The sequence below is a fragment of the Ambystoma mexicanum genome, chromosome 14, assembly GCF_040938575.1.
Source record: "Ambystoma mexicanum isolate Mex_15411 chromosome 14, UKY_AmexF1_1, whole genome shotgun sequence".
Lineage (NCBI taxonomy): Eukaryota > Metazoa > Chordata > Amphibia > Caudata > Ambystomatidae > Ambystoma > Ambystoma mexicanum.
Genome location: NC_090940.1, coordinates 477462863 through 477489557, shown reverse-complemented (window position 1 = coordinate 477489557; position 26695 = coordinate 477462863). Strand labels below are relative to the sequence as shown.

Here is a 26695-nt window from a genome sequence, read left to right as displayed (position 1 = left end):
AGTGGAGAGAACGACGGCTGCTGCAACTACCCCGTCCCGGTGAAGCCCTGCTGCAGTCCTGAGCTATCTACCCTTTGACGACTAAGAGAAGATCCAGTCCGGAGTCTTCTTCCCTTGAGCCTGGTGGGGATAACCAGCTCATCCTCTTCAGCCAGAGATCTCCGCCGTGGTCTAAATCGCTGCACACTGCTGTAGTGGTCCGGATAGCCACCTGCTGAGCCTTTCCTGCTGCCGGCTTCATCCCTGTGTGGTGCAGACCCCCTTCACAACGAAGCTCCAGGAATCGTGGGTCTGCGGGAAACCAACAGGAACAACTGCCAGGGCACCAGCTGCATTGTGGAAATAAGGTACTGTGTTCTACTCGAGGAAACTTCTTCATCTTCAAGGCTCGTCCTTGTCTTCCCTTCTCCTTATAACTTTTGCTTCCGAACATTGACAATATTCAAGTACTCTTTGGCTACAAAGAATTGCGAACTGTCTAATGGTGTGATCTTCGGCACAGGCCTCCGGTGTCCCCTAAACCTGGCTCCAACCCTTTGACTTTTGAACTCCTGTTTCTGAGTGTTTCTCAATACTGTCTACCTAACCAAAATATTGCCTGTGATTTTTGCCTCCAACTCCCTCTGGGTATCTCAGGTGCTAAGAGTGTTTGTGCCCGGGTAGCATTTCATGTCACGGATACGTGTATTTAGTAGACCGACCTGTCAAAAAGTGATCGCAACCGTATCTGCGGTATTGTGTTTTGTTCATAACACCGGTTCATTCAAACACAGGGTACTTACCTTGAGACTTACTGTACAAAGTGAATTGGTTAGTTGTAGTATATTTAACGTGTGGTTTTTATTGAAGTTTAATAGAAGTGTTGTGTTTATAACTGATGGTCTAAAAATAAATGTACTTATATTTTTTACCTGAAACCTTGAGTCAGTGTTTGCTTGAGTCAAAGTAATTGTGGTCCCTATGTGTAATCTCTGCTACTGCTTATATGTTCTTGAGATAAGCCTGGCTGCTCTGCTACTGCTACCACTATACCTTAGTAGTACAGGCTTGTACCAAAGGTAAACTTGTATTGCCACCTGTAGTCTTAATTTTGTGTAGTGCACACATCCACTTTTGCACCTTAACCCATAGAATAGAGTGGAGTACCACTAAATATTTAGTCGAGCTATGACAATGACTGACATACCTGACCCCTCTGCAACTAAACACACTGCTAGGCATGGCTTGTATAATGTCTTTAAACTAGTCATCTCTGCTAGTAATTGAATGATCAGTTAAATTCCAATTACTGTTCACATGCAATTTAATTCCGTTATTTCCATGTTTGCACACAGACTACAGTCTTCCAAGGGCAAATATCAAACATAAGACTGGAGATTTAGTAGACATAGAAAGCAAACAACCAATTAGACAAACAGGCTTCAGGTGACTAACTTGACAGTAAGACCATACACATTGACTTGCCTTTTAGTTTTCTTTCCAGAAGGAGAGCAGAGGAAAGCTTGTACTTCATGGGTGCTACTTGGACATATGCTGGGCTCCAATTCTTACTCATGCCTCACGTCAAGCAATGCGCACAGCTGGCTATGATCCATCACCTTTTCTTTGCTGATTTCATCATAGCAATCTTCAAACCGCTGTTTCACAGCTGTAAGCGACACCTTCCGATAATCCTTTGGGGGCATCATCATGGAAACCTTTCATATGGACGCTAAACAGAGCTCAGTTTCAGACCAGTGTGGTTTTCTGATTTCTCTTGGATCTAGTCTTGTGCGTCAGCTTTGAAGTATTTTAGGCGTATATAGCAAAAAAAAGTTTTCAATACAATTTGTGTCTTGAGGGCATCTGCTTTTGTCGAGGGAACGAAATAGCCCTCTACTTAGGAAGCTGATCTCTGCTATTGGTAAGGAGCATCTTGATAAGTCGACTATAGGAATTTTTGGGTGTTCTATTGATTCATGTAACACTGTCTGCTTCTCATTCGTTGGTCTGAGGGAAGAGAGTGTCTTCCGTTTCTCCCGCTTTGGTTTCCCTTCTGAAAAAACTGTTGCTGTGGAGGGAAACACCGATTTTCAGTTAAAGACACCCCTCCTGTTGACAGTTGTTCCTGGTTACCATCACCTGACGAGACTGTGGTGTCGAGAAGGTAAAAAAAAAAAATGTCTATTCTCTGAGGACATCTGTGTAGTATTGTGGTCTTCGATACGGGTATGCGTTTTCCTCTTTATTGATCTAAACCTTTATCTTTTTTTGATTTTTCAATGTTAATTGAATTGCTCGAATTTATTTTATCGTTAAGTTTATCCAATTTCTTTTCTTAGCAATCACTGTCAGGTTGTAAAAAAAATGGGCAAATGCCAGAACAGGAGAAATAAAAAAGGTAGGGCAGTTATTAAAATAACTACCAGACGGCAAAAAGAAAAAAAATATATTGATGCCCATAATAACAAAGTTAATGGGCTTTCTATAAATTAAGTTTACAATGAATAAGGTTAATGCTAAAAGTTAGCATGTCTATTAAATAAGGATTTTAGAAACATCCGATGATTGAGGGTCACACATGGTCTTTGTAGTGATCAAGAAAAAGACCTTAACGACAGACTAGTTTACACATTGAAAACTTTTAATGCGGTCCGGATGAAGGCCGCAGTATACAAAGGGAGCATGTTCTAACAAGCTCCTTAAGGCCAAAACAAAACACCATCTCTTATGTTTCAATATGGATAGATAATTGAATATGATAAAAACATGTCAGACCCATGCTGGAGAATAGTTATAGGTAAGTAACTTAAACCTTCTCCAGCATGGGGTCAGGCATGGATTCGCATGCTCATGAACCACCAAGACAGCAGTACAACCTACACCACCACGAGAGGTGGCAAGGCTCAACAGAAGCAATTAACACTTACCCGTGGGACAGACTTGCCTCAAGCGAACAGGTTGCGTAGCACTGCCTGGCTGACTCTGGACTCCTCCCTGGAATCACTGTTGACGCAGTAGAACTTCGTGAAGGTATGCATGGACCTCCACGTTGCAGCCCTGCAGATGTCATGCAGGGGCACACCATAAAGGAACACTGTCGTCGCAACGATTGCTTTGATGGAATGGGCTCTTGGACAGTCCAATAGAAGCCGGTTCGCCAGCCGATGACAGTGCATGATACAGCCTGAGAGCCGAAGCCATGGACAAGGCCTTTTAATGGTTCACAGGACCAAATTTCACAAACAACTAAGAAGCCTTTTGAAAACTCTGTGCGTGGTTATGTAGAACTTAAAGCCACAAGCAATGTCCAGCGAATGCAAGGCCCTCTCCGCCAGCGACAAAGGTTTTGGGAAGAAAACAGGCAACACCAAGTGCTCGTTGAGGTGGCATTCGGATGGAATCCTTGGCATGAAAGAGGGGTATGTACTCGGTACCACCCTCTATTCGTGGAAGTCCGATATGGTTGCTTGCAGCATAGGGCCTGGGTCTCACCCACACATCTGGCAGAGGTGATGGCCACAAGGGAAGCAGGTTTCCACGAGAAAAACTTTAGTGCTGCTTGATGCGTAAATTCGGATGGTGCCCCCATGAACATCGCCAGGAGACCATGTTGAGTCCTCATGCAGGGGCACGTGCCTTCACCGGCGGGAAAGATCAGAAAAGCACTGTGAGGACCTCCTTGATGAGTCTGTGGGACCACAGCGAGGATCTTCCCAGGGATCTGGTGTAGCGGGAGATGGCTGGCAGGTGTACCTTGATGGACAAGTGAGCCAGTCCAGCTCTTGCCAAGGACGGCGAGTATGGAAGAATCTGTGGAGCCGTGGCCCTCCGGGGGATGGGGGGGGGGGGGAAATCTCCTGCAATCATTATTACGCAGCAAAACGCTTCCACTTATGATGAAGCACTTTAGAGTCGACGCCGCCTTGGCTTTGGTGAGGACTTCCCTGCAGTCCGCTGGCAACTCAAACTCCAAACTCTAAGGCTGTAGGAGCCATGCCCTCAGGTTCACTGATCCTGGGTGGATCTGAAAGTACCAGCAACTTCACTGGAGCCGACACCGAGGGGCTGAGTAGATCCGGATACCAAATCTGCCTTAGCCACGCTGGGGGGCGAGGAGTATCATCTTGCATCAACTGTCCGAGTGTGTTGACGACATGTAGAAAGAGGAAATGGGAAAAGCGTACAGAAACGGACCTTCCCACGGGAAGCAGAACAAGTCCCCAAGCTCGGTTGGTGGAATCTGCTGTCAAACCTCTGGCATTTAGAGTTTGCCACCATGGCAAAAAGATCGATTTGGTGTCTGCCTCATTTGACTAACAGGCGGCTCACCTGATCAAGTTCCCACTTGTGGCATGAGCGCAGTTCCCTGCTGAGTGAGTCTGCAACGGTATTCTGGACGCCTGCCAGGTAGAGAGGAACAAGGAAAATCCTGTCCGATGCCCAGTGCCACAAGTCCTGAGCTTCCTTGGAGAGAGCTGGGGATAGAGTGCCCCTTGCTTCCTGATGTAGAACATGGTAGTGTTGTCCTTGAAGATCCTCACCATCTTGCCCTTCAGAGACGGTAGGAAAGACTTCAGGGGCCCAGAACACTGCCCGTAGCTCCAGGATGTTGATGTGCAGATCCTTCTCCTCTGGAAGCCAGAAACCTCTGGTGTGTAGATGTCCGGTGTGAGCCTCCCAACCTTTCACAGAGGTGTCTATGGTGACCATCTGGTATGGCAGGGTTTGTAATCCTGTCCCCTGGGCATTGTGGGAGCGCACCACCACCATCACCCAACGGAAATCCTCGATGAGGCATCTTGTCTGCCAAACCTGCGGACACTTGTATCCAACGTGCATCCAATAATTTCTGTAGGGGTCGCATCTGCAACCTGCAGAGACAGACGAGGTAGATACATGACGACAGCAACAGTTTGATGGCCTCAATCATGGCGGTCTTCGCCGGCGACAGCCGATGTACCTTGCCTTGAATGGCTGCTACCCTGTCCTCTGAGGGTGATGGCAGGCAAGCCACTGTGTTGAGCCTGGAGCCGAGGAACAATGCGCTGAAAAGTAATCAAGGTTTCCTGTGGAATCGGACATGAAAGTACAGGTCCTCTAGGTCAACTATGTCAAGCAATCCCCTTTCTCCAGTTGGCTGAGCATGTGCTGCAACGTGACCATCCTGAACTTTTGGGACTTTAGGTACTTGTTCAGACTGTGCAGGTCCAGGATGGGTCTCCAACCCACTGTCTTCTAGAATAGACTCCGGAGCTCCAGAGCCATTGGGGAACAAGCTCTATCACCCCTTTCCGTAACAAGACTCGCACCTCTTCCCGGAGCGGAGGCATTTGCTGCTCCTGACGGGGAACCAGTGGACTACATGGGCACCTGCGTTGGAAGTGTCCCAGGGCGAGAGCGTCCAGCACCCATCTTTCAGTGGTGATCTTCAGCTCGCTGACCTAGTCAGCCTACCTCCCACTGGTAAGCACGAGTGGGGGCCCGACATCTTGGCCGGTACAGGCTTGCTTGGGCGCTGGCGGCCTGCCCTATGGGCAGTGGACCTCTCACCGTAGACCTGGGAGTGACCTCTTTAGGCTTCCTGCGTGGAGGTTGCCTGCATGATCTGCTTGATTTTCCCCTGGTGGAGCGAAAATACAGAGAAATGCTGTTGAAGAGTGCCGTCTCCGTATTAGTCTTTATGGCTTGAAGGGATTTGTTAGCCGACTTCCTGAATAGATTTTCACCGAAGGGCTTGTCCAACGCCTTTGCATAAACGTCCTGACGAAATGTTGTGGCCTTCAACCATCCCTGCCGATGAAGGCAGACTCAGTTTCCCCATTTGCCGGAAACCTGTGCCAGCGATGTTCACCGCCACTGTAATGACATGGTCCAACGCCACCTCCGCTTCCTTTAAGAGGGCGAGCGCTTCAATTTTCTTGACGCGGAGGAATTCCAGGATCGGGCCCAGATTGTACCAAAGCTCACGGTTGTTGTGACCAAGATAGCCAGAGCATTAGCCGCCTTGATATGATATGATAAGGCATTTGTAACGCGCCTATACACAAGTGTTTCAAGTGCCTTGATCGTGGATGCCGCCGTGTAAATGACCCTTCCCCCATAGCACCCATCTTCTTCCCCTCGTTATCCGGGGCAACTGAAGACGGGTTAGCCGAAAGTTACCCTGCGGCTAACGACACTAGCGAGTCTGGCGAAGGTTGTGACCTCAAGCACTTGTGTGGAAGTCCGGGACCCTGCATTTCTTTTCCAACCTGTCTTGTTTGGTTGGAGCCGTGCATGGGTTCTCCATGAGGGCTAGGCCTTCCCAAATGTACTAAAAGTGTAAAGCCAATATAGGGCCTCATTACACCGATGGAGGTGGACCAAGGTGCTATTAGCACCTTGGTCCATGCCGGTAAAATACCGGCACCGCCTTGGTGGAAAGGGCAATTACCGCCCTATTCCAAGGTTGGCGGGGCGGTAATTCCCTTTCCCCCATTGCCCTTCCCCATTCCCATTTTTGCCCCATAGGGCTCTATGGGAATGGGGAAGGCGCTAATTACGGTGCCGCAAATTGCATTGCCGTAATTAGCTCCCTGGTCCTTTTGCGGGTTGGTTTTTAACACCTGCAAAAAGCAGGCGTTAAATTCACCAACCCGCAAAGGGACCTCGTAGTAAGGCGGTAAGGGTTTACCGATACCGGTAAAATACCGGTAAACCCTTACCGCCTACCGTGTAATGAGGCCCATAGTCTTTCTCTTGGAACCTCGTCACTGATATAAGAACCCCTCTTTCTTGGTTTCCTCTGGCACCAGCTAAACAGCTCAGCGGCCCTAGAGATCGAGTGGAATGATCCCACCTCGTCTAGTGGAGAGGTTATGAGGGGTGTCCAGGTGCAGTGATTCATCGTCTGCCAGGACGAAGTCCTCATCGGTTGCTGTGTCAGTCTTTGTATCTGGGTCGGCTGGTGGACTCGGGGCCCGACGTGGTGGAGGCGTTGGATGAGGCTTTCTCCGCGGCACCAGTGTCAGTGCTGGGGGAAACCTCTGCTGGATCTCAGTCACGAGGGTGTGGAGAGTCGACAGGATGTCCATGGATATGTCCCTAGGCTGTTGAGGTAACAATTGAGCGCTAGGCCCCGAGCCGCCGCCGTCCACGTACACAATATTGACCGAGTCTTGGTCATCGCCACCCGTGAATGAGATGTCCATTGGTTGAACACAAACCTTGGAGGGCTGTTTTGGGGCCTCCTCACCCCAACACCCACTTTCTCCTCCCTGAGGGTTTTGAACCGGGATCTGGACTTGGGTCTTCTCCCCCACAGGTTCTTGCAGCATTCACTGCTTGCTCAGTGGTCGTGTTGCGCCTTGGAGGCAGCGATACCCTCTGCGCCATAGGAGCCACCCTCATCTGATCGGCACCTACCGTTGCTGTGGTCGACACAGCAGATGTCAATGGCTGAGCCGGTTGAGCCTGCTTGGGCTGCGTGGCCGCCTTCTCTTCCGCCGGCCTAGTCTTTTCTAATTTCTCCAATAACTGGGTGGACAACTTAATCTTGGAGAAGGGGCTCGACAGCTGGCTGCCTATTGAGGCGGATGGCGATCGCTGCCTATCCAACCTGGGACCCACATCAGCAGCGAACCCTGTGGAATCAGACTTTCGGTTCTTGGCCTGATCTTGTACCCCCCATAGATGGGGCGACCTCAAAAGACTCAGACCTCTTCCCAGAGGGAGAACGCTCTTCGGACAAGCTGGTCCTGGGCGAGGCATGACCCTGCTCAGAGCATGGGGCAGAGACCTTGCTTGAAATTTAACCATGCCGCCAACCTACTATGCCGGTCTTTCTTCGTCTTCTTCGAGAAGCCCGGTCATATCTCGCACCCATCCTTGTTGTGCTCCGGGTGCAGGCAGTAAAGACATTGTAGATGTTTGTCCTCCACAAAGATGTTCCGTAGCCTGCATTTGGTGCAAGGCCTGAAGAGGGCCCTTCCCTCCTTTTTCTCCTCCGTCATGGTCGGAGAGCACAAAGTAGGCCCAAGTTGGCCTTCCAGAAAATTCGACAAATCTTTGCCCTTGAGGGGCGCAAAACTTCACCGACAACGGATCCCAGTTGCTGGCCAATGAGGAAAGACAGGCTCGGGTGGAAACAAAAATAAAACTTTTCTATGAAAAAGTTTGAAAATAGCTGGGAGAGCAACTCGAGGACTCCCAACAATGAAGCGTGCAGTAAGAATTTGAAAATCTGCCTGAGGCGGGTCTTAGTGAGAGGACTTTCATTGGATGGGGGCAGTATGACCCAGAGGAGAGTGATTGGTTTAGAGCAGAAATACAGTTTTAAAGTGAAAGTTAAACAGTTTTTTTCTTTTACTGATGATTCCCAGCCTGACGACTGGGAAGGTTCATGACCCCACGGAGGAGAAGAGACCGCAGATCCCAAGGCAGGGTGAGATAAACCAACCCCCCAAGGCAAGGTGAGACACCAGAGGCCCAAAGCGGGTCAGTGGGGAGAGAAACCAGGCCTAGGGGGAGGTGAATAGATGCAAACCACAAGGTGGGACAAAGACCAAGAACTGCCTAGCAGGAGAGATGACCAGGATCTGGCTTGGGAGAAAGACTACCAGGAAAACGTTCGAGTGGTGAGACACAGGCCAGACGTTCCCACCAAAGAACAAAGAGGAGACATTTATTGGACTGCATTAAACAGTAGAGGCAAGAAGCTTGGAGAGCCCTTCTGCCCACTATCTCAGACTGTAAACGAGGGCGGGCACCCCTATTGAGAAAGGCACACAAAGAGAGCAATAATAAAATAAAAAGGGGAGGTGAGGGGGGATGATCAGAAGCCAACCACCAGTCATTTGCACAGGGACAAGGCCCAACATTTAATTTGTGTGCATCTTTAATAATGGAAGGGCCAGAACACATAAGCTTTAAGCTTCTAAACAGAACTGTTTGTATATGACACCCTAACAAGCTCCCCTTTATGGTTTTCCTCATAGAACAGGGCATAGAACCTACAGATTTTTTAAAAATCTAGAATAAAGAAAATTCAACCACAAATCCTTTCCCGATTCTTATCGACCGCAATACACAAAACACTACAGGAAAGAAAGATGTTGCTTCACATAAAACAGAACCTAATATTTTGCAGTTATCGCGAAAACCACATGCAAAGATTTTCAGCAGCAAATAGTTTGTTTTACATTTCATCAACTAAAACTTACCATGTACTTTTGTTTTCCAATCCGGTTTTATTTTCTTTGCCTTCACCTGCCTTGATTTTAAATGTCTAAAGTAGTTTAGGGAATAAAGTATACTTTTTTTCTATTTTTTTCTTAAAATGTTAATATAGTTTTGGAATTTACTCTGAATTTGTGCAATGATTTGGATATTCTATGGCGTTCGGTTTTTAACCGCTCAATAAAATAAAGGAACTGAAAAGTTTACTACGCACATTTCTGTTGCACACTTTTTTTGTATTACGTCTTAATTTAACTTTTTAAACATTAGTTTGGTATCTTAACTATCCATAATCTGCAGACACTCCCTCGATTGGAATACTAGAGGATTACGTCTAGTAGTGCACCAGCATTTATCAATACCTATGGAAACCGCAAGGTTGAAGAATGTTGACAGTTACGTGGAGTTAGTCAAGCACTAGAAAACTAACCTTTACAAGACTTCCTGTTAGGTGGGTAGAACTGGACTCTGGTGTCATGGTTACACATATAGCACATGCAAATATGGTAGAGTGCAGAGTCCAATACGCAGGAAACAATCTAGTAACCTCTAAGACAACCTTTCTTAAAGTCACAGAAAAGAAAACCAACACTATCGATGTTCAAGAGACAAGGATTTTAAATGTCATGGGGTGGGTGGGCTAGTTGATAAGTTCATGCGTGTTGCATTAAAGAAAGAAAACATATATATAATATATATTTTAAAAAAAGAAAAGAAATGTTTTAATGATAGATGCTACTTTTGGGTAACATACTAAATAGGGAAGTCTAAACAAATCTTTCATCTCAAGGCAAGCTGAAGAGGTCGCACAACATTCATTTGGACCAAAATCAAAGTTAAAAAACGTACCCTGAGTCCTGCTTCCGTTAACTCCAAGCAGTATCTTGTGCCTTCCCGGATTTCAACATTGATATATGCCACATCCACAGCGCAGGGAAGATTTTTAGACACAAACATATTGCCAACAGCAAACAAAACGTCATTCACAACAGCTTCAGCTTCTAGCCTCATGTCTTTTACATCGACTCCGTCGAGATCTTTAAATTCAGAATCTTCTTTAAAATCAGAATTAATTGGCAAATCAATGGGATTGTAGTCTACCTCCATACTCTGCAGAAAAAGTAACATTTGGTGAGATTAATGTAATTATATTAACAGCACAAATGTTATGTTTACAGCACAATTTTAGCAGAAAATATAAAAATACTGGTGCGGTTAGTTAATAATAGGAAATAAAGACCTTTTCTGGATTCTTCAGTACAATGCTTGTATTGTTCACACACAACATCTTATGTAGATTTAGAGCTTAAATATTGAAATGCCACATCTAACAATATGCTTTAAATGCCATCAAAAATAATAAAATGTGACATTTTAATTAGTCTGAAAGACAAACCAAAACAATTCGCAGATATTTGATGTTCACACCACCATTGTGCCCATCACAAAGTAATCGATTCCAGATAAAATACATTACTATTAAATAGGTTTTCAATCAGAGTAAATAAGGACACTGGAATTATATTTATAATTTATTTGAAGGAAAAAACAGCTTGCGATTATCAAGTGCTCAGCCTCGTTAAAGATGCAGTGGGTGTCCGGGTTGGAGCGGAAGCCGCTTCGAAATAAATTATGAAATGCAACGTCACACTGGCGCACCGAATGTTTAAAGCGTTAATGCAGTAGTAAAGACTGGAGGGTGTATCTGTACTAATGCACTCTATATGGTTGAGACAGAGGTACAGAGCATCCCAGCCAAGGCTCTCAATTGGCAACGTTGGCCGAGCAACCAGGCTTAAGCTGTCGGCAGGTGATGCAGGCTGGTTCTTCAACACACCGACTCCCTAAGCCCCCACAAATGAATTTCCACACACTAGGTTGTGTGATAATACAGTTCTTTACTGCCATCAAGATTTACACAAATAAGGTTCAAGTGAAATAACACTTTGTACTCCGGCAGTTCTATTCCAATAATGGCAAAAATAAATATACTCCATGTGGTACCACACAACACTTTGATTCATAAAGCACAGCTGCTGACAGTCTTCAAAAAGCATGTGAATTATTAAGCAAGGGGTGACTGCATAAATTAAGAAAGGCAGGTACATAGGCAGCATCATTTATTTGAACTGTGTGGATATCCCCTCCATCCCCACCTGGGCAACCTGTAAAGAAAAGGTCAAGGTGTACTTTATCCAGTCTATAACAACCCAGTCCAAATAAGTTAAATAATGCTCTGCTTTCTTTTTGTAGGTTCCACAACCCCAAAGACATGAGAACAGGATCCATGAAGAATCCGGGAACCCCTGGATGATTCCTGAGGCTGGAAGACGTTCTTCCTCATCATAGTTCCTTTGGTGCCTTGGCAGACGAAGTGGTGGAGTTTCTTGGCTTTACTAGACGGGACCTGTGAAGCATGGACCCCCTTTGCAAGAAGGAGTCACTGGGATATCGAGGCCAAGAGAATGAAGAACCAGACAGGATCAGAAAGGCAGCACTTTCAGTCTTCTCAGTGGTCTCCTTTGGCGGGTCCTTAGTCCAGCTGTGGATGTCCCACGAACGTGACACTTGCTGTGGACTCCGAAACAGCCTGGCTGAAGAAGATAAGACCCCTGGGGACCTTGGATGCCTTTGTGGTGACAGGTGCAGTAGCAGAAGTAGTTGTTGGGTTTCAGGATTTCACAGTTTACTGACTTTTGGACCTTCGGTGCTGCAGCACGGATCTCTGGATGACATCTGGAGACCTTGACTCGACCACTGGACTGGACTATGGACCCTGACCAGGGCTGGACCCTCAGGGGCGTCTTATTATCATGGCAGGAAACCCACTGGTGGAACTTATTCAGCACACCGCGAACTGGGATCGTCTTAGGCAGGAAAGAGTGGTCAGATGTTTATTTGTAATGCGCTCCTCATCCGAGGGTATCTGGGCGCGGGTCAGGGATGTCCCTTGAAAGATTCTTTGGTCAGGTGGAACCTTTGCAGCTCTGGCTGTCAAGCAGCACTATGCCAGGGTACCCCCTCTTCTGGGCCGTAGAGAGCAACCTGGCTTCCAGTGGTCACAAACACTCCTCCGGACCGTGGGTGACAACTGGACTCACGAAGACCCCTTCCCCAGATGGCAGGCACACAGGACTGGCTTCCAGGTACTTCTGATGAAGAGTAGCAGGTGCATGATATTACTTGGTAGCTCTGGAAGAGGTCTCCTAACCAGGTCCTCTCTTGGATCAGTCCTTGGAAGAACACAGCAGCTTTCGGTTACATGAAGAAAATGCAGCCGTAGACTTCTTCCTCCAGCTGGGCTCCAGGGAACAGCTTCTTGCTTCAGATTACACTTCAGCTTCTGAACAAATTGGTGAGTGAGAGGTCCCTAGTTATACACATTTGTTACCCATTCACTCAGGCTGAGCCAGGATCAGGCAGCTAATCATTCACACGTGCATTCAAGCAGGCAGACCGCCAATAAGGCTCTTGGGCATACAGGCCATGCACTCCACCCAGAGACCCATAACATAGATTGCGGATTGGAGAAAGCACCCAGTCTTTCATAACACTACACTGCATTAAGTCCAGTTTCAGTCAGGGCTGGCCCAGGCATTGTGTCACACACACCAAAAGCAGAGACCCACAAAACAATGTGAGTTGACTTCAGACTCCATTAATACAGATCCCACCTCACAGGTGTACCCACAACATACAGACCCTGGGAAGGCTCCAGTCAGTCTGACAGGAGGTAGCACCAGAGCCATATATGGTCTTTGTACCCAACAGTCAGTCAAGAAGAAAGGGACAGAGTCAGGGCTTCCGAGAACTTTGGGAAAACAGGGTGTGAAGGCAATAGAAACCAAGAGGCTACAGTGTCCATCTTGCTTTTCTTCAGGAATGCATTGATTCATATGGCAGGGCCTGCGAGTCACAAAACATGGAGGACACTCAGAGCCACTTGAAGTCAGCATGCAGCTGCCACCAGCCCATAACCTGCTCTCTGGGCAACACACAGGAGCCCAAAAACGCACATAATGGGTACAAGGGTGTACTCCCACCCATTGGTACCATACATGGAGGTTGTCCACAAAAAGCAAAAATTAGCTGCACTGTCAGAGGTCCAGGCTGGACCTCCGTGGCAAAAAACATAGAAAACACACACACAGCCCTGTCCGCCCAAAAAGGCATTTCCAGAATCACAGCGGACTTCAAGGAAAAACACCCAGACACACGTTCTAAGTCCAAAAAGTGTTTAGTTTTTTAAATCAAAAAATGATTGACAAATTGTAGCAATTCATTTTATAATACGGGCGAGGGAAAACACTATGAAGGGCACACTATAACACCACATGTTCTGTCCCAAACAGGACCTCGTCAGGTGAATTTTCACTACTTGAATAAGGTACTTCCTAGTTCTCCTCAAATCACGTTTTATAAAGCTCCAAGTATGAATGGTAGGGTTGCTCCCAGCATGCTCAGAGACTTAGAACCAGTGCAAGATAGTTTGTTATCTAGTATAACAAATTGGATGGATTTCTTAAGTGCAATAAATGTAGAATGTGTAAACATGCTAAGGACGGTAACCAAGTTAAATATGGGCAGTAGAGGATTTGGAGGATTCAGCATGTAATCACATGCATCACAAAATTTGTGGTATACTCCATTGAATGCCCTTGTGACTTGAAATATATTGGCGCAACGATTTGACCACTGAAACTTTGAATTTTACAGCATTCTAGAGCTATTCAAAATGGTGATAGGAGTTATCCTCTGGCCCTGCATTCTAAGGAGGTTCATAATGCAGACGCTCAACTAGGTCTGTTACTAGCCTGATGCATGTTAGCGAACACAAACGAAAAGGTAACAGAGAATTTAGGTTATGTCAATGTGAATCGAAACAGATTATTCAAATGGACACTATGAAACCCAGAAGACAACTCCAATGAGGAATTTTATGTTAAACTAATCCTCGATGTTGGACAATGAGTTTGATGTCTCTTGATATATTGTACTTTTAAAGAAATTGTTTAAACTGTCTTTTTGCTCCTTCAGCATGACTACGATCTTTGGCCCACTCTGGCGGGATTGTATAATTGTAGAATTGTATCATGAATACCACACTTCTGTAGACCAACTGTCGATGAAGGCGATCTTTGAATTTTTTTCCCATTTGGGCTGGATTATGCAATTTGGTTTTGTGTATACAAGAATGGATTATTCCATTTCCATCGGAGCACAGTGAGTCTTGCCCCTGTCTGCTGCTGACATCCTTTTGTGGATTCTACATAGGCCCTGAGACCCTCTGCAAACCCTGTGGCGGCCACTCCAGCCAGCTCCCACCCCGCGCCCTCTTCCTGGTTCTCCTTCCCTCCCGTCCCGCCTCCCGTCCCGTCCCCCTGCACCCATTGGTCCTCCCAGCCTTCATCACTGGTCTTCCCGGGCAGCCCTTCTGCCCGTGCAGCCCTGCGGCTAAGGGCCCTAAAGCCAAGGGCGGCTCCAATAAGTGTCAGCACGTGTCTGCAGGGGAAGCAGTGACCAGCCGTCAACCACATCTACAATGGACCAGTAAGGTAGGAGTGGCCTGGGTCAGGAATAGAGCAACCATCCTACCCTAGAATGCAAGCCACTTACCAAACCCATAGCAAACAAGGTGATTACTCCCCATTGCATCTCTCTCTCCCTCAACTTAGACAACATTTAATCATTATTTAATACTGTACCCTTCTGACCAGCTATGCACAGACCTCTCCACCTCTGTATAGACCTATGCAGGTCTCTCAAATCTAGTATGGTTTGGGGTCTAAATTGCACTGTATGATATTTAGATTGTATTGATAGGCGTCTCTCCCACTATACAGGTCTCCCAAATCTAGTAAGGTTCAGTCTCCAAACTGCATTGTATGATACTCAGATTGCATTGATAGGCCTGTCTTTCAAATCTACCAGGGGTATTGTGTCCGGATTACATCAAGGGAGTAAGTCCTAGCTGCGCCCCTCAAAGTCACTCCTCAACCAGTGCATGTCCTTCCTAAACCCACATGGCTAACTCACCGCAGTGAACCACGTTCAGGGAGACAGAGACTAAAGAGAGCCAACGTTAACACCCAACAATATAACCCTTAAGCACCTCCCTACCCTGACCAAGACAGCGACTGAACGAGTAGCCAACTTCAGCCGGAAATGCCACCTACAGACAAACACTAAAACAGGTAGCGGACAGCATCCACACCAAGTACCACAGGACAACCAGACCAAAACAGAACCAACTGGACATCAGCAAACAAACGATAACTAAACAACTCGGAATCTCATAAAGCCGCGCAAACGACCCATCCCGAAGGAAAGAAGAAGAGAAGAAAGAAAAAACACTCCAGAACTGCAACCAAGAACCGCAACAACAGAACACACCCCCACAGAAAGGACCAAAAATCGAACCAACACTGAGAGAAGAGACAAATCCCTCTACTTAACTCCATACCTCGCTGAGAACTGCTCACCAGACCGAACCAACGCAACGCTAGAAGCAGCAACATTAAACAACCTAACAAAATCACGAAGAAGGATGAACACCACCAGAAACAACAAACACATGACCAAAGCGATAACACCTTACATCACCAAAGCTAGAAGAACTTCCAATCGACAACAACAACTCCTGGAAGACGAACCTGATGAAAACAAAAGCCCAAGACAAAACCTAGAAGAACTATTAGAGGACGCCGGCCACCCGAAACCTACACCTCAACAAGATCAGAAGACAACCCCAACAAGAAAAGCCAAACTAAACTACACCTCCAAACTCCACTGCAATCTAATAAACGCAAGATCCATGTCAAAACACTCTACAGAGATCTTTGACCTACCTGAGGACAACGGCATTGATCCTATTCATCACAGAAACATGGCTGGACGACAACTACAAAATCACACTCCAAAGCTGCATTCCAGAAAAATTCAAATGCCTACAAATAAACAGAAAAAAAAAAAAGGAGGAGGCATCGCAATAGCATTCAAAGAACACCTAAAAATAAGAACAGACGAACCACTGAACACCCTCAACTGCAAATCCATGGTCATACAACTAACGGCAAGCCCAAAAACCAACATCACATTCATGTTGGTGTACAGACCAAGAACTTATGATGCATCCTTCGTCGACAACTTCATAGAAGCCATCGCCAGCATAGCCATCAACCATGAACACCTAATCATCCTGGGGGACTTCAACATCTGGTTCGAAGACAGTCACGCCAACTCCCAAAACTCACTGATTGAACAACTCACCACCATGAAACTTCGACAACTAGTAAAAGGGGCAACACACTCGGCAGGACACACCCTAGACGTAATTTTCGCAGAGGAAAAACTCATCACCTCGGCACCGCCGATACAAATACTGTGGAGCGACCATCTCATCATCCCATTTGTGATCACTCTGCCTACTCAAGTCTGTATCCAACCTCCTAAACTCACAACCACCACAAAAAGAAACTGTAAAGACATCAAAGAACTCAACCTTTTCGGACAACTGGAGTTAAACAAACCCTCAACTACAGAACTAGATCTAGCTGACCTAGACGGGAAAGCGGAGATACTACACAAATGGATTGCGGATACAATTGACAAGATAGCCCCAGAAAAACCATTCACACCAACAAAAAGGAGCGATGGCAAAATGGTTCACCCCACTATTAAGCACCATGAAAAAGGAAAACAAAAAGATGGAACTGGAATGGAGGAAAGAATACAAGCCAGACAAAAAAAGTGTTCCAGAAACAAATCCGCGCACACAAGAAGGAAATTCAAAAAGGCAAAGAGAAGGCATTATGATGACAGAATCACAAATGCCACCAACACACAAAAAGAAATGTTTATCATCATTAAAGAAATGAGAAAACCAACCAGGATGTGACAACACCCCAAACCCTCGGAGAAACTCTGCAACGACCTGGCAGACCACTTCAAGAAATAAAATCAATGACATGCGACAATTCAACAGGGACCAACCAACAACATCCAACCAAACGAACCTAACTCAGAACCTCAGCACAAACTCAAAAACGTTCCTGAAATATCAGCAGAGGCATTTGCAATGATGGTAAAACACAGCAAGAAAGCTGGTTCACCCATGGATCCCTATCCCCCGGACATCTACAAATCAATCCTTTCACAAGGAACGCCATCAAAATATTACAGAAATCTTCTAAATCTATCACTAACAGGAACTGTACCGAGGATCTTCAAATCAGCTTACATCAAACCACTTCTAAAAATACACAAGCAGCGACGTAGATCACCTCTCCAACTACAGACCGATCTCAAACATCCACTACTCGGCAAAACTCCTCAAAACCTACGTATACAAACTAACCCAAGAATATGTTGAAAAACACCACCTGCTAGACCAAGCTCAAGCCGGGTTCAGACCCACAAGAGGAACAGAAACAGCACTACTATCCACCTGGGACGACCTAAAAACTAACAGACTCCAACATAACCTCGGCCCTTTTTCTGCTCGACCTCTCCGCAGCCTTTGACAAAGTTAGCCATGACACCCTAACCAAAAGATAAGACATAGGCATAACAAATACAGCACTACGCTGGACTAAATCATTCCTAGCAGACAGAACAGAAACCGTATGGATCAAACCCTTCAAATCTACCCCACGAGTTAACAACTGGATTAACACAAGGATCCCCACTATCACCACTGTACTTCAACATCTACCAAAACCCAGTTATCAGAATCTTCAAGATACATTAGATGCTACAACTACGCAGATGATACTCAAATCTACGAAATCAAAGACACCCAAGCTGATCATTCAAACGTAACCGACTGTCTAAAAGAAGTCTTCAACTGGATGAATGCCAATAACCTGAAAATCAACCGAGGAAAAACAGAAATCATGATCATATCCAAAGACCAAGAGAACGAAACCGCTATCCCATGGCCAACGGAAATGGGAAATGCACCATCACCTAACGTCTAACGTAGTAAAAAATATGGGGGTCCTGATGGACAACACCTTAACCTTAGAACCGCAAATAAATGCAACAGGAAATGCTTCTTCCTCCTCCACACAGCAAGAAGAATCCTACCTTTCCTCTCCTTCACGCACAAAACACTCACTATTGTCGCCCTCATGTCAAAAATCGACTATGCAAACAGCCTCTACCTCGGAATACCAGAATACCTCTTGAAGAAACTGTAACAGACCCAAAATACAGCAGCCAGACTACTCCTCAAACTGTCCAGAAGAGACCACATCCCCCCCCTGGCTTAAAAACACTACACTGGGTCCCAGTAAAACATTGCATCACCTTCAAAACAATGTGCATAACGCACAGGGCAATCTGCGGACAAGGAGCTTAATTCCTACAAAAGAAAATAATCTACAAACCAACGAGACCCCTCAGGTCAAGCAACGAAATCCGCCTGGAACTAAAACCATACATTAAGAAAAAATTCTGAGGCACCGCCTTCTACCACTTAGCTGCAAAAACCTGGACCATCCCAAAAGAAATAACTCCAAAGATCACCTAAAATTCAGGAAATTACTAAAAATCTGGCTTTTCAATACCACAGACTAAAACCGAAACAGAAAGGAAAAGGAATGACTAAACCGGAAAGGACACTGACAAGCCATCATAACCGACTGAGAAGCACAGACGGCACCTGGACAGGTGACACAGGGCAGAGTGGAACACAGGCAACATCCAAGGAGACAGAGGCAACATCCAAGGAGACAGAGGCAACACCCAAGGAGACAGAGGCAACATCCCCAGCCAACCCTAAACCAACATTTTCAACCACCCTAGCTGCTACTGGATACCACTGGGTTGAGGAACTGTCGAGACTAACTGAGGTGTGGACACTGGAAGGTGCACTGGCCATATAACTGGGAGTGAGGAACATGTGGGGTTGTTGGGGAGGCTGGTGGAGGTGGCAGCGAGATGTGAAAGGGGCCTCGAATTCAGAACAGGCCCAGACCTAACCAGAGGCACCATCTGTGAGAGATTACGCAAGCCCAACTCTTCAATTCGGGATAGAGATGCCAACTAACCAATTCCACTAACAATTTCCTCCTCTGCATACACCTCTCAAACTCCAAACCAAACACAACCACAAACCTACAGCACAACAAACCACACAAACTTCACTACACTGCAACAACAAACATAAAACACACAGACTCTTACAACAGTACACGACTACTACCGGCCGCAAACACCCCAGACCCAGCCAATGGAGCCATCGGGCTTAGGCCACCAACAGCACATCACTGCACTCTTGCACTTTTTCCATCCTCCCCCCACTGACTCACCCTCCCTCTTTCAGAGCCGCCAGGGGACCAATCTGGTGGTGATAGTGCGCGGTACAAATGTCCTTTAACATTAACATCCTTGCTATATGGATTCTTCTGCCTTATTTTAGCTTCACTTTTCTGCCACGAGTTAGTCACAGTTTTGCACGGTAGGTCTGGGATGACTGCAATAATTCTGATGCACTTGCACTTTGGCTCTTGTATTAAGCGATAAATGTTTATTTTTTTAGAATCTCTAATTCCTTGGGAGGAATTAACATTTGCATGGGTAGGAGTGCGTTTGTACATTTTTGTAATTTACATGAATTCCAACGTGTTTCTTACGTTTTAACTCGGTTCCAAGATGGCGTTATTGTTGGAGCTTTAGTTTTGTGGGATTTGTTAGTCACGTGGCTTTTGACTACAACCACAGGAAATGGAGATTCTATTCTATGAGATCTGAATTGAGCCTGAAATGTGGGATTGCAAATTCGCCCGACAAAATTCCAGTTTGAGACAGAACGCATGGCGTTATGTCGTGCCCTTCATGGGTTGTTGCCTTGCCCGTGATAGAAAATGGATTGTTTCAATTTGGCGTTAATTTCTGAATTAAAAAAAAACACTTTCTGCACCTTGAGAACATGTGCCATGGGGTTTTTCTTTGAAGAACGGGTCCTCACTTTGAACTTGCAGCGCGCTGGTGTGGCTTTGCTTTTCATGCGATATAATTATATCAAAGTACCTAGGTAGAAGTTGAAGACTGAGCCCTTATAACACTGAAAACAAGTTAAAGCAGCTGAAACATTATAAGGCTGCTAAAAGGGGTACTTGGTGCATTCTTTGCGGCTGCTTTTACACAGAGTACATAATGTAACCCACAGATGCAGCTGCCAAAGAAATATATAATCTATTTAATTAATCTCACACAAAGTGGTAAAAAGAGAAGCAGGTCGACACTCCAAAGTCATCTGCAACTTAATCAAACTATAGATATGGCAAACACTACTTAGCCCGTAAAAGTCTTTCTGCTGCATTTATCTGCTTAGAATCACATGCTTTGGATAAACCACCATCTAGTGGTTGGCTTGGATTCTTATAAAGGCTCTTGATTTTATGGCATCTATTTTTCAGTAATTTCCCTTTATTTATCTTTTAGCTATTTGTTCTATATTTACAACAGCATTAATAACCTCGTTAAAGAGTTTTTGTAGGATAAAGAACCCAAATATTGGGCTGCTCCTTAAATGTATCTGCTGGAACAAAGTTAGGTCCCAGATCCTTGTCTGCTTTCTTAGATTGAACCGCTAGCTTGACCTGAAAGGATGAGAATGGTATAAACCAGATACCAAAAGTAGCTAATGGGACAATGTTTTGGCTTAACAGCAAGTTGGCATCATCCTCCTTTTTATATAGTGAACTAAAATGGCAAAACCACTCTGGGGTTATCCCATTGTTATTTAAATGTGCTGCACCTTTCTGGGAGTTGTGTGCCAACTTCCAAAAAGGTTTTTTATTTAACTGGGTGGCCAATATCAGAGCCAGGCCGTCTGATCATATTCTGCCCTTTTCCATATTATAAGTGCTTTATATGCCACCCTTTGCCTTGCCACTGATTGTTTGTGGACCCCTTGGTTCTTTTGAACTGCCTCAATGAGCTCCTTCTTAGCTGCTCAGCACGTCACGTTGTATCAGTTAATGTGGGTCACTTTGGTATGGACGCAACAGGGTTGGGATAGAGAAAAGGTAAAAGGGATTTTATTGCGTTAACCAACTCATTGTAAAACATGATGGGATCTTGAGACTGAAGCTTTTGCATGGCCAGTTAGTACCTGGAGCAGACCGTTCTACAAGACCAACTTCATGGCCCCTATCCAGTTTTGACCAGCACCTCCTTTTAAGAAAGTCTGCATTGGATTTAACAGGCCTTGTTCCATCACCATCTGGTTGAAAGAAATAAGCATACAATGGGATTATGGTCACTTTCCATTCCTCTAAACGCCTGAAAATGTGAAACCTTGCCCCAGTGACTTCAACCTATACCAATGTAGTTTATGAGAGAGGTCCTAGAGTGGGCTCTAAAAGATGAATGAGCAGAGCTCAATTAACAAAATCTCCATTTGCAGCCTCCAACTCCCAAAGAAAACATCAGCGATACCACATGTGCTGACTGGACGTAGCGTATCCATGGAGGGTTGGCAGAAGTGGGAGGCACACCCCATCTTCTTCCAGAATTAGGACATTTAGTGCCCGAGTGTGTTCCAGTTGCCTACTGAAACCACCAGCCAACAACAGTACATCGTCTGGATTCCTACGTGAGAATATGTTTTAAATCCTTTTCCAATTAATCAATGGTTATGTGGGCGGATCCAAGTTAATAAGAAAAATTAGAAAAGCATGGAAGGGCAATCCTAATGGGCTTGCATATCTGTATGGACTAGATCAACACTAGTGCATCCAGCTTCAAGAGAAACCCTGCCCCAAATAGAAAGGCCCCCTTCGGCCTACCTCTTTGACCTTTTGTAGCCAGAATATCAAAAACCTGAAAAACAAATTGGTCAATCTCCTGGAAGCAGATCACTTCATGAGATCCTGTAAATTCTTAGCAATCTGTATAGTCTATTTTGCCACTTATACCCTGTATATTCCAGGAGAGAAGACTATTTTCTGACAAAATGAGGCCGAAACAGGGTGGATTAGAATTCATTGAGGCAGTGTTACGATTAAGGGCAGGCAAGGGCATCTGTTGTCAGTTTTGGACAGCACCCAATGACGATTGCGGAGGCTGGGTACGAGGGGGAAACCCAGCTTTGCGCATACATTGGGTAAAGACTGAGGGGACTGACCTGGCCTCCGATCGGAAAGCAGAGGAACAGCAATGGTGTTGTGCAGTTGCATTGCACAGCCCCCGAGCAGTAGGCTTCGTAATTCAATTGAGTGTCATCACTTTGCTAAATCCTTGTGTGCTAGAATTATTTTGACATAGTCCCGTGAAGTATCTGCTTTGGCTGGCAATCTTTCTACCTCTAAAATGTAATTGTATTACTGTGACACATCCTTTTCTATGCCTGAGCCACTGAATGCACTTATTCTTGAGAGCATCCAGTCTCTCAAAGAAAGACATGAAGTGTGGGGATGAGGAGTTGGGTCATAACAGTGCATGTTCTACTGGTTTGATAGGTTTCTTTGAATAACAAACTAAGTTGGTTTCGATTTGTATTGGTAGTGTTCAAGCTCCTACATTGCATACCCCCCCCCCGGCGCCCGCAGTAGTGCTTAATGCATGTGTCCTCATGTTGATTTGTGCCTTGCTCGGTATGGCTTGGCCGGACTATATATATGTAGCAATTGGGGTCCCAATTAGACTTACCCTAGTTTGCTTTGTAATCTGGTAAAGATAAATAGAGGTGGGAGCTGCAACAGTTTTGGGCATCAAGCCTATGATTGAATTGAGTGGGCTCCATTGTCCCGGTTGGGGTTCCCGATAGGGAAGATACGATTCAATTGACTCAGTCTTGGGTCCTGGAAAGGCCTGTTGGCCGTTTGGATTGCCATCTGTCGGAGTACGCTATCCTGGAGTGGAAGTCAATTGAATTGTATCTTCCCTATCAAGAACCCCAACTGGGAACAATAGAGCCCACTCAATTCAATCATAAGGTATCAAGTATTTGGGAGGCTGATCGAAGGACAAACAAGATTTCGAAAATTTTCTTTGTGGACACCATATTTTGAAACCAATTGATATTTCATGATTCCATTAGACTTGTAACCATTCCATTGGTAGAGCGCTGGTCACCCTCCCAAATACGTGATACCTAATGTTAAACTAATCCAAATTTTGTGGGAAGTTTGTTGGGACCTGGGGCAACCGGCTGCCACCTTCAACAAAATTGGACAACGTTTGACATGTCAAAAGTGGAGACTCGCGCATAACCACTAGATCGTTCCCACATACCTTTTTCTATCAATTCAATCATAGCCTTGATAAAGACCCTAGAGGTCGAAACACGTGTCGGCTGACCACTAACAAGACAAAGTCTTCACCCAAATAAATGTATACCGTGCCAACCAAATATTGTGTGGATACTCATCCTTTTCAATATACCAGTGCAAGGTAGCCAGGTATTCTCTCTCTCCAAATATATTAAGTCTGAGGAAGTCTCGGCCACCCCCGAACAAGACATTGCTTCACATGCATCTTCAATGTGTCAATTAACCGCACAAACCACTTCCTCGTTGGCTAGGACGTTATTATTCTGAATTGAGAGATGGACTTCATGATCACGATTAACAACTAAAACCTCATATTTACGACCTTCTCCTTGAACAATGGGGCAGGGGAGCTCCTGCATTCCTGGAGGTAAAACTTACTTTGTTATATGGGGTGCCAGGATAGGTTGCGCTTTCCATGAGGGTAACTACCACATGATTACCGTCGTCCGTGCCCAGTGTCCTTGTCTTCAGATCAATAACAAAACCTGTATTTCCTCAATTAAATACATATTTAGAATTGTTGGTTGGCCCATTACACGCAGATTTTTATTTAGGTAGAATAGATCTGGAAACCGGGCTTCCCTTCTTAAACATTGTGTATCCAGGTGGTGCCCGCAGTGCCCTGGATAAGGCCCAAAATAAAGATAGATGCAGCTGACTGGCTCATGGGGCCATCTCCACACCCCTGGCACCAGCAAAGGTACACTGGAAGTGGGGTAGAAAGAGCCATAAACTAGCGCCCAATGACCTGCACCCCCAAGCAGTAGGCAGGTAAAGTTTGGTCAAATGCCTAAAGTGTTGGTCGAGAGTGGGTTCATGGCTGTGCAGGTTGTCACCGAGATCCAGCGTCATAGACCAGAATGATCCAGTCTGCGCCATTCCACACTGAAAAGCGGCCAACTCTGAGCACCCTTACACAGTGGGCTTTGCCGCTGCAGGCTCCTCTGCTTCAAATAAAGGATGTCCAGGTCAGCCGATGGCACTGCAAAGCTTCAGAAGCCTAACTTTTCACACCCTTTTGGGCAGCAGGCTTGCAAAACCAGGTCATGTTTATGTGTGGTAGCGATGAGTGCAGAAAATGCTAAAGCCTGAAGTTCACATAGATTTCTGATTGACTGCAATGAGGAAAGCAATTTTGTATGTAAACTCCTTTAAAGTGGGCTTTAAGCATTGAATTAAAAGGAGGTCCCAATTTGTTAAGGACCGTATTTAGATCAGAGCCATGCAGGATGGGGTGCAAATGGTGGAAAACTGTGTTTTATGACTTTCATAAAAAGTATTCACTACATGCATTTGCCACCATAACACTACGTTGTAAAGTAAGCCTAAGTCGGGTAAATAAAAGGTAGGTAACAGTATTAGATACTGAGCAGTCAGTGGGATTAATGTTTCTTTGGACACCAAATACAACATTGCTTCCAATTGTTAAAGTAGCAGTGTTTGGTGTTCGATTTTCTTGCCTCTCATAAGATGTCCAAATGTCATGGGGGCAATTGTAAATGACCAGACTCTAGAAAATCAGGTGTCAAGCAGCCCATTTGGTTGTGTGTGAGCTTGGGTGCGCCATCTGCAGCCTCTGTTGATCTAGGTGGTCTCAGACTGAGCGAACTCTGATGGGTGAACACACCAACATGCTCAGCAGGTGGGTATACAACAGCTACCCCACCCACATTTGTACAATGAGAATCCGGGTTAAGTTTTCCTGAAAGGATTTGTGTTCTACCTTGCAAAGTAACTGTGTCAGGGTGGAAAAGCATATGCAAATATCCCAGACAAGTTCAGCCATAGTGAGTTGCATAGGGACCCATGTTACACATAACTTGAGCAAACCTGGCACATTCCGAGTTCTCTGCTGTTGCAAAGAGATCTACTGCTAGCTGCTGTAAAGGTGCAGCAGTTAGAGTTTGACACAATGGCGGCACAGTGGTTGGCAAAGACTTTTATTCAGGCAAACAAAACAAAAAAGTGGAAACCTCCCTCTCCCTAATTCAAAGAGATGTTTCCCTGCCTCTACAAAAGGAACTAAGTAATCGGTCAGAATGTCCAAGTAAATAAGAGTTCACCATCATGTCCGAATGCCTACTTCTATCCCTCACACTTGTAACTAATAAGAAGGTAGTGGATCCTCCTGGTCCAGAAGCATGATTATTCTACTGGACAATTCGTCACAGTTCCAATCGTAGGGGAAATGTCGCCTGTGAGAATGCCTCCCTTCTCCAGGTCTCCGTTTCTTTCCAAGGAAACAAAGTTCCAGCTTGTGGTGCTGTAAAGTTTCAGTTCCAATTTAAAAGAAAAAGTTCCAAATCAAACATTCCTTATTGTCCATAGTTTTGCCTCACTACTCGGTTCCTGAAGGTCTCCCTTCTTCAGGTATTTGGTTCTCAATGTCTTCACAGTGCCAGGGGACCGACTCCCTTGCCTTTTTCTGATTGGCTTAACGATATACAATATTCCTTGGCTTCACGGGGTGACACCGGGAGGTACCGCTTCCTTCTTCTGATGTCTCTTGGCTTCATGTTTCACAAAGGCTGGGTGGAAGGACTCTTCTCCCCCCCACCCCCGCCATCTCCCGCCACTCACAAGCCCTTCTCAGACTTTAGTATGCAGTTCACAGTGCCTGCGGGAATGACTTCCCCTGGCTTCTTCGCCCTTTTTCTTTTACAATGCTCAGTTCAACATTATCAGGGGGGATGCTTCCCTTCCCCCCCGGCTTGGTTTGCACTTAAGTTTACCTGAGCTCCCAATTGTATGCGTGCAGTCCCAGACCCGTGTTCAGACACTCATCAGCCCTTCTGAAGGCCCACCAACCATCCCGGCAACCCAGGTACCTGAAAGGGGCTTGTCTGTGTTCTTCTGTCAGTCACAGGCTATCCTCTGTTCTTTCAGGCTCTTGTGGCCCCAGCTGCTTTCTGGTGTGCTGCAGCGGCTCTGCAGCATTTGGTTCCTAGCGGGCTTTGCATCTCCCGTCAATCGCTTGTTGCAGCAGCTTCTTGTGCCTAGACACCTGCTTCTCCACGGCTCCAGGAGGTCTCTTCACAGCAGACCGGATAGGGACACCTCTGCCGCTCCCTTGGTTCTGTGCTCCGGTCTACTTCCCGTCTCGCAGTTCCTCCAGGGAGGGCTTTTCTCCCCTTCCTGGTTTCCCTCATCAGTTTTGAATGGGTTCCGGGAAAAACTAGTTGTTGATTCACGTTCCCTCTACGCTTCTGCACTTC

General features: G+C 45.7%; 1 protein-coding gene across 13 annotated transcripts in view; it reads right to left on the bottom strand.

The window, feature by feature from the left end:
- Positions 1-26695, bottom strand: part of GSKIP (GSK3B interacting protein) — a 480402-nt gene that overhangs the window by 109516 nt on the left and 344191 nt on the right. For all 13 annotated transcript variants that reach the window (XM_069637714.1, XM_069637713.1, XM_069637704.1 and 10 more), the window contains one exon: positions 10048-10308. In XM_069637714.1, coding sequence (XP_069493815.1) covers positions 10048-10305 — 258 coding nt within the window. In that variant the 5' untranslated portion in view covers positions 10306-10308. The remainder of the gene's footprint in view (positions 1-10047; positions 10309-26695) is intronic.